General features: G+C 34.3%; 1 protein-coding gene across 1 annotated transcript; it reads right to left on the bottom strand.

The window, feature by feature from the left end:
- Positions 1-21: 21 nt before the first annotated feature.
- LOC120415413 (tenascin) lies at positions 22-5,463 on the bottom strand. Its single transcript, XM_039576942.2, has 7 exons — positions 5,193-5,463; positions 4,966-5,108; positions 4,776-4,911; positions 4,223-4,699; positions 258-398; positions 116-188; positions 22-59 (listed from the first exon to the last, which is right to left on the bottom strand). Exons 1-7 carry the CDS (start codon positions 5,266-5,268, stop codon positions 50-52), a joined length of 1,056 nt encoding a protein of 351 aa, XP_039432876.1. The 5' UTR covers positions 5,269-5,463; the 3' UTR covers positions 22-49.
- Between the last annotated feature and the right edge of the window lie 7,141 nt (positions 5,464-12,604).

Genomic DNA, 12,604 nt, shown 5'->3' with positions numbered 1-12,604 from the left:
TTGGAACTGTGACTAGTTTTGTTTACAGAGATTTTTTTTTATTAACAATTCAACAATACCTACAACAGGTGGATAACAAATAACATGAATGTTTACAATAAAAGTGCTTATTTACTTGCGGCTCGATGTAAACACTATCGCCGCAAACGCCAGTAAAATTGATGGAATGTTGGCAGTTGATGAGCTTGCTGAAAGCGTAGAAACAAATGACCATTAGTTTACTTTCGCAACAATGTGAGTCAGCAGGGAGTTCTTACCGTTTGGATAGCAAATCCCCCCACTTAGTCGGTGGGTTTCCTTACAAACGCACTCTGCGTTGGAGCACTCCAGTGTTTGCTGGTGGGGACCTTGGTGGAATTGGTAGCAATCCTTGTTCTCGTTGCAACTTGAGCCGTGTGCTAAAAAATGGAAACAATCGAAGGTTAAAAATAAAATAATTCTAGTTCTACGAATCTCATACGTCTTTCATCAACAGAAAGAGCTTTTTTCTCGGCGCTAATGCACTTCTTAGTACTTGAGCCAAATTTGTCTTGATTTCGAGTGTTGAAATCATGCGTCAAAGAAAACTTTTTTTCTGGTTTGCATTAACTATTTTCGTAGGCAGATTTGCACGTCAAACGCATGAAAAACACAAAACATCAAGGTTAAGGTTAATTCGCCAGTATATGTGTTTTAACAAGTTTTGCAAAATACGTCAAGGTATGCAAATAATACGTACTGTTCCTTGAACAAACCAGCGAACTCGAGTATTATCGACAAATTTCCTGTGCCAACTTGTTAATTTTGGCAAATGACTGTTTGTATGTTATCTTTAGAATGTTTTACATAATAAACAATAAAGTGTGAAAAGTCTACTTTTATGTTAACCAAACGTAAGAAAATACTCTGTTATACAATCTAGAAAAGTAATGGGTTTCCTTTGCAAATGGATAAAAATCCCGTGAGAAATGTTTGCTTTCAGAAGAATCAGAAACTTCAACAAAAGTGATACAGTCCAGACTCGATTATCCGAAGGCTTTGGCAAAATTTCAATTCTGATAATCGAATCACAAAAAAAAAAAATGTTTTTTATTGTCGAGCTTAAGCATGATCCCTAAACTTCTCTGAAGTGATTAAGAATTTTTAAAGTCAAGATGGCGCACAAAATGGCGGTGATGAAATATTGAAATTGGACTGAAATGGGGTCGTAGAACTCAAATCTGATGTCAAAAATAAGAAATTAAAAAAAATACTTGATTTGATTATCCGAAATACCATACAAACCTTCGGATAATCGAACTTCGAATAATCGAAACTTCGGATAATCGAGGCTTCGGATAATCGAGTTTGGACTTTTTCAAAATTTTAGATTTTATTTTACTTTTTAATTCAAAATGAAATTTTATTTAAAGTATTGGATCTATTTCACCAAATTGTCTAAAAGATCAAGGACAACAAAAAAAGATGGCTTAAATTCGAAATTTCCATTCAAAGAAGTTTGGAAGTTGAATGTAAACTATCGTTTTTTCTGCATTTTGAAAATCTGTTATAATTTGAAAACATTTACAAATATAAATAATTCAACTTTTTTCAGTAGAAATAATTTGAAAACATTTGCAAATGCAAATAATTTGAAAACATTTATATAGAAAATAACTTTGAAGTATCAAAATGTTAAAAAGTAGTTGACCATGATTTCGCAATTTATTTTCGCGTTTTTAAGTTTTCATTTTTTGATTTGGATGACATCCAAATGCCATGTATTCTCTATGTCAAACTAAGTCATTTTGCATCATTTGTTTTTCCATCCATTTTTTCATACAATTTTGCATACAAAAATTTTAAAATTAATCATGATTTTGAAAAGTTTAGATAATATTCCTTATGAAAGTATGTTTTATGAAAGCTTCGACCAAATTATGAAGTTTTTGAATTATTTTTAAAGAAGAGATCAGAAAAGTTTTCCAAAGTTTTTTTTTTTTTTATATTGTAATCGATCTTTATTTCAGACAGAAAATTGTAGAAAATTTTCTAAGCCCTAAAAAGTTTTTTTTCAGGGTGAAAAACGAAAAGAAATCGAAAATGTATGTCTAAAAGTAGTTTTAACTTGAAAACGGAACATTTCATCAAAAAATGGTCAAGTACAACTAAGTATAAAAAAACAGGTTTTGCACCATAACGCAATGTTTTTTTAAATCCTCTAAAAATATAAAAAGAATCATTTTTTTTTTATTTCTCGTTTAGTGATAAAAAGTTGAATAAAATATGTTTTTATTTGTGTAGCTTTTTTTCGAATGGTCCTTATAACCTACAACTTTGCCGAAGACACCAGAACGATAAAAAAATCCCTATTTAAAATAATGAATTTCATACATTCACAAATCCATTTTGTTTGACCAGCCTCCAAAATTGTATGGAGACTTGTATAGAAAAACTTATGATATAAAATTGCCTCTTTTGACAAAGATAATGCTTGGACAAAGTTTCATCCAAATTGAAAAACACAAAGAAAAGTCAATTTTCGAAATCTTAGAAAACCACTTAAAACTTAACTTCAATATGTAAAAAAAAACGAACCTGAAAGTGTTTTAAAATGCTTCTCTTACTTAATTATAGTTTTGCTTTTGTCGAAATTAGTTATAAAATATATCTTTTCCTGAAGGTTTTTCATTTTTTTTTAAGAAGCCTTTGATTAAAATGAAACAATAAACATTGTACAGTGAATTAAGAAAGTTGAAAATTTATAACTGATTGCACAAATTTTTTTTGAATGAAAATTTTGATTTCAGGAAATTATTTTGCTCTCATATTAATATTCAATTTTGGAGGGGGGAAGGGATCGCTTCCTTAGATACATACTCCAAGAATATAAATTTAGAGAAAACATATTTTTTCGAAGTTTCCCCCTAATATTTCAACTGAAAATGTCTACTGTTAGGTCAATTTACATTTCAGTTTGAAAGAGTGAACCATTTGTAAAGTTCTCTGATGATTCAAATTCAAATATTTTCCTATTTTAAAATCAAGTCAAGCTAATTTTAATGTAAAAAAAAAAAACAGATTTTGAAAATACATGAAAATGCAGACACTTAGACAAATTATTTTTATCTGAAAACATATTTTTCTGAATTTGATACCTCAGCAAGTTGTCGGATTAACAACATCCTAAAAAAACTGGTAAATTTTCTAAGCCCTTTGAAAACATTTTTCAAAGATTTTTTTTAAATGAAATAGTTTAGTCAGATTAGTAAAAAAATGTTACTTTCAAATGCTTTGATGCAGGAATTTTTAAAAGATCTCTTTTAACGTAATGTGTTCCAATCAAGAAGAAACAAAGTTTCTTTTTTTTACAAATAATGTGAAAAAGCAAAGAAAGGATTAGAAAAAAATGAAAACGTCAAACAGGGGTAAGATAATGAAAGTTTTAGAGCAGCCTTTATCGTAAATAAAGAAAATATTAAAACAAATAAAAAATACTGCAGAAGAAGTTAAGACTTTGAAACAAAATGACCTCAACGTTAACGCTGGAAAACCATGTTCTGCATGTTTTTTTGTTCTACTAACCCTTTAGAAAATCTCCGAATATCATGATATTAACATTATCTTGTCGCTTTACAGTACTTGGAAAAATGTGCCGTGTGGACCACTGTCGTATGCACTGAAAAACTAAAGTCTTCAAAAAATAAATTAACCCTCTAGTACCCAATTTTTTGTTAGTGAGCATCTTTTTTCTACGACAAACTTTACTTCTCTTGTATTTTAATTTGCATTTATCTTGTTTAGTTTATGTTTGTTTCTGATAGTATTTGGCTTACTCTACTACCTCCAATCATTACATTTTGCCTTTCTTATTCTAATTTTGCCTGTTTTCACATTTTCTGCTCTAGAATAGCACCATTATCATTCAAATTGTACAAATATGTAGAGACATAGTCTGAGACACTATACAATTTACTGCATACTTCTTTTTACTTAAAATATAGGAAAAGTAAGTTACAAACATAGCCCAAGTTGACCCCTAAAAAATTGTATTTAAAAATATTGGCAAAGTCACCTAAAACAAGTCAAACTTCCAACCCTAAAATTTTCTAAAATTTTAATAATTCTTCTTTCCAATGCTTTTTAAAGATCAAAAAATAATTAAAAAATGGATTTTTGGCGAATTTTTAGATCGAAGCCCGTCTAGAGGCGGGGTTGGGTTGTAGAGAGTTAAGATTCGTAGTAAAACAATCTCGAAACTCACCAATCTTCCGCTTACACGTGGTCACTACCGTGGCCTGCCCGGTCGCGTTGTCGTGGGCATGATCCGAAAACGGGAAGAACGCCTCGCTGCACTCGCACTTGCCCTCACTGCACACGGATCCAATGCTCAGCTGGGCGATGCACTGGTTCGATTCGGTACAGTTGCCCTCGAACTGGGCCACCGGCAGGCAGCTGTTCCGTTCGGCGTTGGCCACGAACCCGTGCACGCAGATACACTTGCCCTGGTGACAGCTGGAGTTGGCCGTGTGGTTCGAGCAGTCCACATCCTGCTCGCACGGAACCGAAACCGTCGTTTCGTTCACGTGGGGACCCTCGACCACCGAGTGGCACGTGTCCTGGAAGTCGAGGAAGTGCTGCTGGCAGGTACAGTTGTTGAAGACATCCTCACAGTGCGAGAAGGGATCGTGCATGATGCACTGTTCGTCCACTTCGCACGTTCCATTCAACGGGACCGACTCTGGGGGGGAATACACGAAGAAGAAAGAGCGTTGTTAGCTAAGGCTAACCTCAAAACGCGGTGGGGTTGGCCTTACTGCTGATGCATCTCTTCATCTCTCTGCTGGGCATGAATCCGTCCTTGCAGATGCACATCTGGCTCGTCTCGTTGCAGAACGAGTTCTCCGAATTGCACGGACATGTGCCTCCAATCTTGTTCGAGTATGAAATGTGCTATACGCAAAGAGAACAATTAATTATAGCCGCTTTCGAACATTTCCAACTTACCTGGGGTTCACATTCGTCAGTTTCGTTACGTTCTTTATGGATACAATGGCAGGAACCGTTGACGCACGTGGAGCTGTGGTAAACACCTTGGAAGATCGTACAGTTCGCGTCATCTGTGCACTCCAGATCGATAAGGTCTTTATCTTCAAGGTAACCCAAAAAAAAAAAAAACAAAAGAAGATCAAACAATTAAAAAGCAGGAACAAGAGTCTCGATCGCGCACTTACCACTAGATCTCACGGATGGCAGAACGATGGTGACCCCGAAGGTCACCAGCATCACCAGAATTGCGCACTTTAGCATCGCGGTGCTACCCTTGGACGTTGACGCCGGCGGATGGTGATGACCTTGGACGGACGGATACTCGCAGAATTGGGAAGATTCGCGCGCTATCGGACCTTATTTGGAGGGGCAAACGAGCACGACTAATTACCGGGCGCAATTGTTCCTTCGGACACAAATGTGAGTGCGCTTGCTTGCGGTGCGATCTATTGTGATATCGTATCGGGTAATTTCGTTTTGAGTGGTTCGCGCAAAACTTCCGTTAAATTGTCATGGTTTTCGGGGGAGCGAAGATCATCAGTGAGTGCCCGTGATTGAGCGGATTCATCTGATGGATAACGATTATAATTTGGCCTTTGTGACCATGGGTAATTTGTTAATTATCTTTGAAAACAACATCCAAATTATTTTTAGTCTATTGCATCTTAGAGTTATTTTTTCCACTGTCGACATAGTATGTCGACAATTCTTATACATTTTTATTTTATTTTTTCCTGTATTGCAAATATACGGGAATACGGGAAAAAATATGTTGTCAAAAAACTTAATGAAAGCGTAATCAACTAAAAACAATTTGAAATGCAATTTCCTGAAAATCATTTTTAGAATATTTGGGCTCGTTTAAAATATTTGGAATGTAGGTATGTTATATTCCGATGTAAAGCACCGGAAACGGTTTTATGTTACATAATATTTATTACGTCAATACTTAGATTTTTCGAAAACTAATGAGGCCGATGCAAATATTTTCCAAAGTTTTGTCCCTCGGCTCTGACTGGGGTCGAGGGAAGGGGAAGGAATATAAAAATTCAAATAACATGCCATAGTCTCAATATTTGAATGATAAAATTTTTTTTTTATTTATTTTTTTAGATTAATCAATAGTTTTCAAAAAAAGTAAGATCTGTCGAAAACAAAAATTTGAGCAAAAAAAACGTACATCGAAAATATTCAACTCTGGAGTTTTTGCTTTTTGGGTGTTTTTTAATACCCCTGACTCAAGGCTATTTCAAAAACACCCAAAAAGCAAAAACTGGAAATTTGGTTTGTTGGACCTTTAAAAAAAAAAAAAAATTGGATTATTTATTGACATTTATCAAGCGAATTTCTATGAAATTTTCTGATCTCTTCGGACTAAATTATTTTAGGAGTGGTATAAAAACGGTCATCATAAAATTAACAACACATGTTTGTTTTCATTTTTTTGTGTGGTAGTGGTAGGTGGTCCACAAGAGAAGAGGGGTCTCAGATAATTAAAAAAAAAATGTCCACTTGGTTTATGGATGGTCCCTTAAAAGGGTACTCCTTATAAAAATATATTTTTTTATGGTTTATTTTGGCCCTTCCATTTTAGCTAGAGTAATCACGGGAAAAACAAGGGTTTTCTAAAAAAAAAAAACACTATTTAGATAAAAATGGACTTTAATCAAATGAAAACAATTTGAAATGCATTTTTCAGCATTTGTATTTTTTTTTCATTTTAGAAACAGTTCAAAAATATTTAGATTGTTTGTGAGATTTCAATTTTCCGTAGTTTAATTTTGATGGCATATTTGACAGAGAATTGCTCTAAAAGCCTCTTAATTAGTAATAATTCAATACCCGCTAACTAAGTTGAGCAATTCATTCAGTGATGAAATGGCAATCGACAAATTTTTGACATTGAAAAGTAATTTTTTAGCAAAAATGCAACCACCACTAAGGGTCATGCTTTAAAATTATCCAGCAATTAATTTGAACAACAGAGAGGTGGCTTCCAGACTCTCCCTTGCCACATTCTTACCCTAAGCATTGCACACAATTTGTCAGAAATTCTACATCCTGAAACGCTACGTCCTTCGTGCATCGTCCCTGTTGGTCCCTTAGCACATTTAATGTCGTTCAAAATGTCATCAACATCATATTACGTGATTTGGTCGTGGTACAACCACAATTGAATGTTTGCCATGCGCATTACGAGCTGTCAAACTAGCAACGAGGTTTATGTTTTTTTCGAAACATGAAAACATGGTGTTAATTTGTAGGGAACAAGATATGTCAAAAAAAAAAATGCGATAAAATCCTCCGAAATTAGATTATTAATTCAGTGTAGTCACTGCACTATGAAGAATGATCCGAATATATTTTGATTAGCCCTACCCTCACCACAATCCCCTACAAATAATTAATTTTGGGTGAATTTGCATATTATTTCTTAATTCTTTGAAAACCTGTCCTATAAACATTCTTTTTGTCCCTACGTATTCTGCTCTAAGATGATTTTACGCAGTCCCATTAGTTGGAACGATATTTATTTCTGGTTATCTGATCCCTTTTCTGGTTAATTTTTTTCCACAATCTATCTGCCCCGGAAGCGAGCTAATCCGATGATGATTTCGTGTGTTTAGTCAGAATCTGTAACGTCACGCTATGCACACAGTCTGGTTTGGGGGAAAAATATTTACATTGTTCGTATTGATTTGGCTGAAATTTAACTCAAAACAGATTATTTGATTAAGTGCGCAAACTCACGAATGTTCGTCTTGCCTATAGCTCCTCATCTGAAGTTAAAACTACCGACGCTATTTGGTCAATAACTTCCGCATGTCAATTAATAAAATTTGGAGTTATACATGCTATGCTACTAATCAAGTCCATTTAAGTCGTGACTGTATTGCGTGCGTACATACGGGGAAAAAAATGTAGGTTAAATTCGGTGTTATCCAGCAAATCCTAATGGTGCGCTAGTGTGCGTGCTGAAAACGTCATAAAAGGTCTATTGCGGTACTAAGTACCGTAAACAAGGGTGATGTTGCTCATTGACGTATAAAATAAAGTACAAAATTCCTATATTCTAGGAATTTTGCCTCCTTTCCATATTTAGTATTTCAAAAAACCCAATAACTAAATAAAGAAGGAGGCAAAATTCATAGAATATAGGAAATTTTTACTTTTTTTTTTATTTCAGTGTATGATGACTGACGAAGGCAGATTTTTATATTAATATATTAATTTATATATTAATATATTAATTCTGGAACAGTGATTTGTAAGTATGTCTAGACGAGCCTAGAACGATTTGATCAATGTTGTTTATACTTCTCTTTACCTCAAAAGATGCAATTTTTGGTCCCGTAAAACATATCAAAAAAATCGATTTTCCGGATTTTGGGAATTCCACTTGAAGTGATTTAAAGTAATTAAAAATGATGAGTAACTTTTTTTCCTGAATTGTCCTTACCAATACCTACAACTTTGTCGAAGACACCAAATCGATCATACAGAAATTCATTCAAAAGATACGGATTTTCGAATATTTACATACTATTTTTGTTGCCACGAGAGACATGCTGCACGGAGACTTGTATGGACAACCCAATGATGCAAAATGACTTAGTTGATCATAGAGTAGCCCCTGGATAGTTTAAATTAAATAAAAAACTATAAATTGAAATGTCATGAAATCGGCCGATTTCGTGAAGAATTGCTCTTCTACGTTAATAGAATTCTCCAAGTGTTTGAGGCATTCAAGAAGGTACATAAATGCTTATGTCTGTGAAAAGTATCGTTGATTTGAATCTTTAATATTTTGAATAAAAAATTAACGATTTTTTCTTCAAATTCATGTTGATCCAAGTGAATATTTTATAAAAATTTTAGCAATCGTTTTTTTTTATTTTGGCATTGCTAATCTTTTGTATCGAATTGCTATTTTTTTAACTCAAGGCTTCTTATAAAGAATCAATGAAATAAGATATGAGCTTGGCATACCGGTCAAGTAGGATTTCCATACTGGTGGGCTACATATTTCAGGGTGTAATTTTACATTCGATTTAAGGTGGTAGATGGCGTCTTTCACTTTTGGGGCAATGACTGTCAATGATGGTTTTGAATTCAGGGTCCAGAAATAGTAAATTGAAATGAAAAAAATGATCACTTTATGTGAAATGCTTCTACAAACAATACAGAGAAACCCATTTGTTTATTGAAACTAAGAATCAAGATTTTAATGTTTTTCTAAAACAAACATAACCGCAAAATGGCCGATCGGGAATGATGCCGTTCAGAGCCTTATTAACATTATTAAGGTGAAGCTGTTGATCATTTTCGAAGAAAATTGATCATAACTCTAAAATGTTCTGTACTGAATTATATTTAACGAATTTCTGCACCAAAATGAATCAGCATGTGCCGGTTGTTGCCTTCTTGAAGCCACTGAAAGAATTTTTGGTCTAAATCAAATGTGTTTCAAAATTTATATAATTTTGTGGTACAATCATTGACGTCCTTGTTGGCAATCATTCATTAATGACGATTTCCATAACTTTGCAAGGAATGGGATAATCGTAACCAAAAGGAATCAGCATGTGTAGGGCACTATTCTGAACAACTTGTAGAAGGAATTTTGTCAAAATATTGATAGCGACGCAAAATTTATATCGTTGGGCAAAATAAACATTTTTTCTAAAAAAAAAAAAAAGAAAAAAAAAAAAATTTCAATGGAAACAGAAGTTTAACAAACCGAATCAAACTGAAATGCCTTATTCTGCATTTAAAATCATTTTAAGCATGTTTGGGCTCGTTTAAAAATGTTTGGAACTTTTATGAAATTACAATGAACAGCACTGCAAAAACTTTTTTCTCGCGATTTTGGAAACTTATGAATGCATATCAACTGGACAGGTGTATAACGCATTTTAAAATACTTTTTTCATTCAAATGTTAAACCCGTAAACTATAATTTTATTTGTTTAGCTTTTTCGACATAATTGTAGAGCGTTATATTTCACATTAAAATCTCACTCTTGACAAAATTTCCACACGTTTTACATCACCTTTCGAGAAAAAATCGAAAAATTTGCCTTTCTCCTAATCTAATCTAATCTAATGAACCCTAGCGCAGCCAATCTTTCGAAGGGATCCTGGAGAGTGCCTTAGGTTAGATTACGCCTAGCACTCTTCTTGTCATTTATTAACATTTGCAGTGCGCCATTGCATTAGAATGCATTGAAACATCACAAGCGTTAAAGCGGCCAGGCCTACTGCGTAAAGCCGTATCGCAGAGACATGATTCGTTTAAAGTAGGTTGAGTTTGAGCACAGAGTGTTCGAACAACAACACAGTTCTTAATCGACAGGGGAGGAATAAGCGTGGGGACACACCACCATACGCTCCGAGATTTGGTTATATTCGTTGGGAGCACCATGCTAAGAAGGTTTGGTACTCCGGGACCCTCTGGGATGGGACATTGTATTTCCACGAATGCCCTGGACACTATTTGCCGTGGTTATAGCGCCACAACTCGCTCTCTGTAACACTATTCCTAGTACCAGTTCACGTTCACCAAGTCGTCATGGCCTAGTGGTTAGCATTTTTGCTTACCAATCCAAAGAACGGAGGATCGAACCCCGCCTCGAGCGACTTTGATTTTTCGTTCATATTCATCATTTCAAATTTTATGTGTTCTTAACTTTCTCGTTAGGAGCAGAGGGCATCGAACCCAGAACCATTCGCTTACAAAGCCAACACCGTTACCAGTCAGTCACGGCCGCTCCTATCGAAAAATTTGCCTTTCTCCATACATTTGATCCAAAATTCCCATACAAACTTCAACTCTCAACAGCGACCCCGAGGGGTTGTCACCTACGATTTTCCAACATTTCCCATTTCCTTGTCTACAAATTCTTGGGTCTTGGGGTTCCATAAGGGAGCGCTCTTTTATTACATAACGCAAAAAAAAAAAACGGATTTATAGACTCCCTCCCCCCTCGTAACAAAATGTCCATACAAATTAAAAAAAAATCTCCCCTTCCCCCCCCCCCCCCCACTGCGTTACATAATAAAAGAACGCTCCATAAGTCACCATCTAAAAAATCCTATTTTTAGTACTTCAAATTTATACTGAAAAACAATTCGGGCTAAAGCCCGGAAGATTATCAATAGATGACGATGGACAACCTTATCAAAAATCGATGAACATGATTTCCGGATCAACAATGCAAGTTATCGGAAGACCGTTCCTACGAGTCCAAAAGATTGAAGATCTGACAACCCCATCAAAAGTAATGAGTATATGGAGTTAAATTTTGAATGTGTATTTGTATTTTATCAAACTATATTATTGTGCGCAACCAGTAACGACTAAGTTACTTTTTTGTAGAAAGTGATTCAAAATGACCACCCAAACACCGTAACAAAATGGGCATTTTAGGGTCAAATTTGTGAATGGGAAGAATGCGACACAAACCTCGATAGTTTCTTTTCTAGCGATGTTGCAACATCCGATAGTAAAAGATAACAGCTTTCATTAGCAATTCAAAATCCCATCTGAGCAATTCTCTACCAAAACCGGAAATGGATTTTATTTGTATTTTTTGATTTGGCTCAAACTTTGTGGGGGCCTTCCCTATGACCAAAGAAGCCATTTTGCATCATTAGTTTGTCCATATAAATTTCCATACAAATTTGGCAGCTGTTCATACAAAAATGGTACGTATATATTCGAAAATCTGTAACTTTTGAAGGAATTTTTTGATCAATTTGGTGTCTTCGGCAAAGTTGTAGGTATTGTTAAGGACTATTTAGAAAAAAATAGGTACACGGAAAAAAAAATTTTCTAGCATTTTTAATGGGCATAATATTCAAAGTTTGGCCCTTTTAAAATGTTACTCTTGATTTAATTTTTTTCAAAATATTTTTTTCGAAAAGATCGGAAAATTTCACGAATGTTTCATGTATTAACATTGAAAATCGGACCATTAATTGCTGAGATATCGTCATTAGAAAATGGTGGGCTGTTTGGGTGAGACTTAGAAAACTTCAATTTTCGTGTTTCTTTTTCTTTAAGCCGCTGTATCTCAGCAACCAGAGGTCCAATCTTCAATGTCTCTTAGACAATTTTATAGCAAATTTTCTGAACTTTTCAAAAAAAATATTTTTAGAAATGGTCACTCATGGTCACTATTTTTTAAAATTGAAAAACTGCAAATATTTCGCTAAAATCAAACTTTCGGTGGCTTTATCTTGAAAACGGAGCCCTTTATCAAAAAATCTGTAAAGTACTTTTCGATTGCAAATTCAATTTTGCATTAAAAAATGAGGCCAACAAAATTTTATGTATGAAATTTCGATTTTTTCCAAAAATCACCAGTTTTTCAAAAAATCATAACTCGGCGGCAGATTTTTTGACCATGTTTCTCTATAGCTCAAAAGTTGCGAATTTTTGTCCCCTAAAACATATAAAAAAATCTCGAAAATAAAAAAATACGTATTTTGGGAATTTGAGTTTTTGTGAAAAAAAAGTTAATAAAAAAATCGGGAAATTTTTTTTTCCGTGTACCTATTTTTTTCTAAATAGTCCTTAACAATACCTACAACT

The sequence above is a fragment of the Culex pipiens genome, chromosome 2, assembly GCF_016801865.2.
Source record: "Culex pipiens pallens isolate TS chromosome 2, TS_CPP_V2, whole genome shotgun sequence".
Classification (NCBI taxonomy): domain Eukaryota; kingdom Metazoa; phylum Arthropoda; class Insecta; order Diptera; family Culicidae; genus Culex; species Culex pipiens.
The sequence above is the reverse complement of the archived record's forward strand: the minus strand, read 5'-3'. Positions and strand labels throughout refer to the sequence as shown.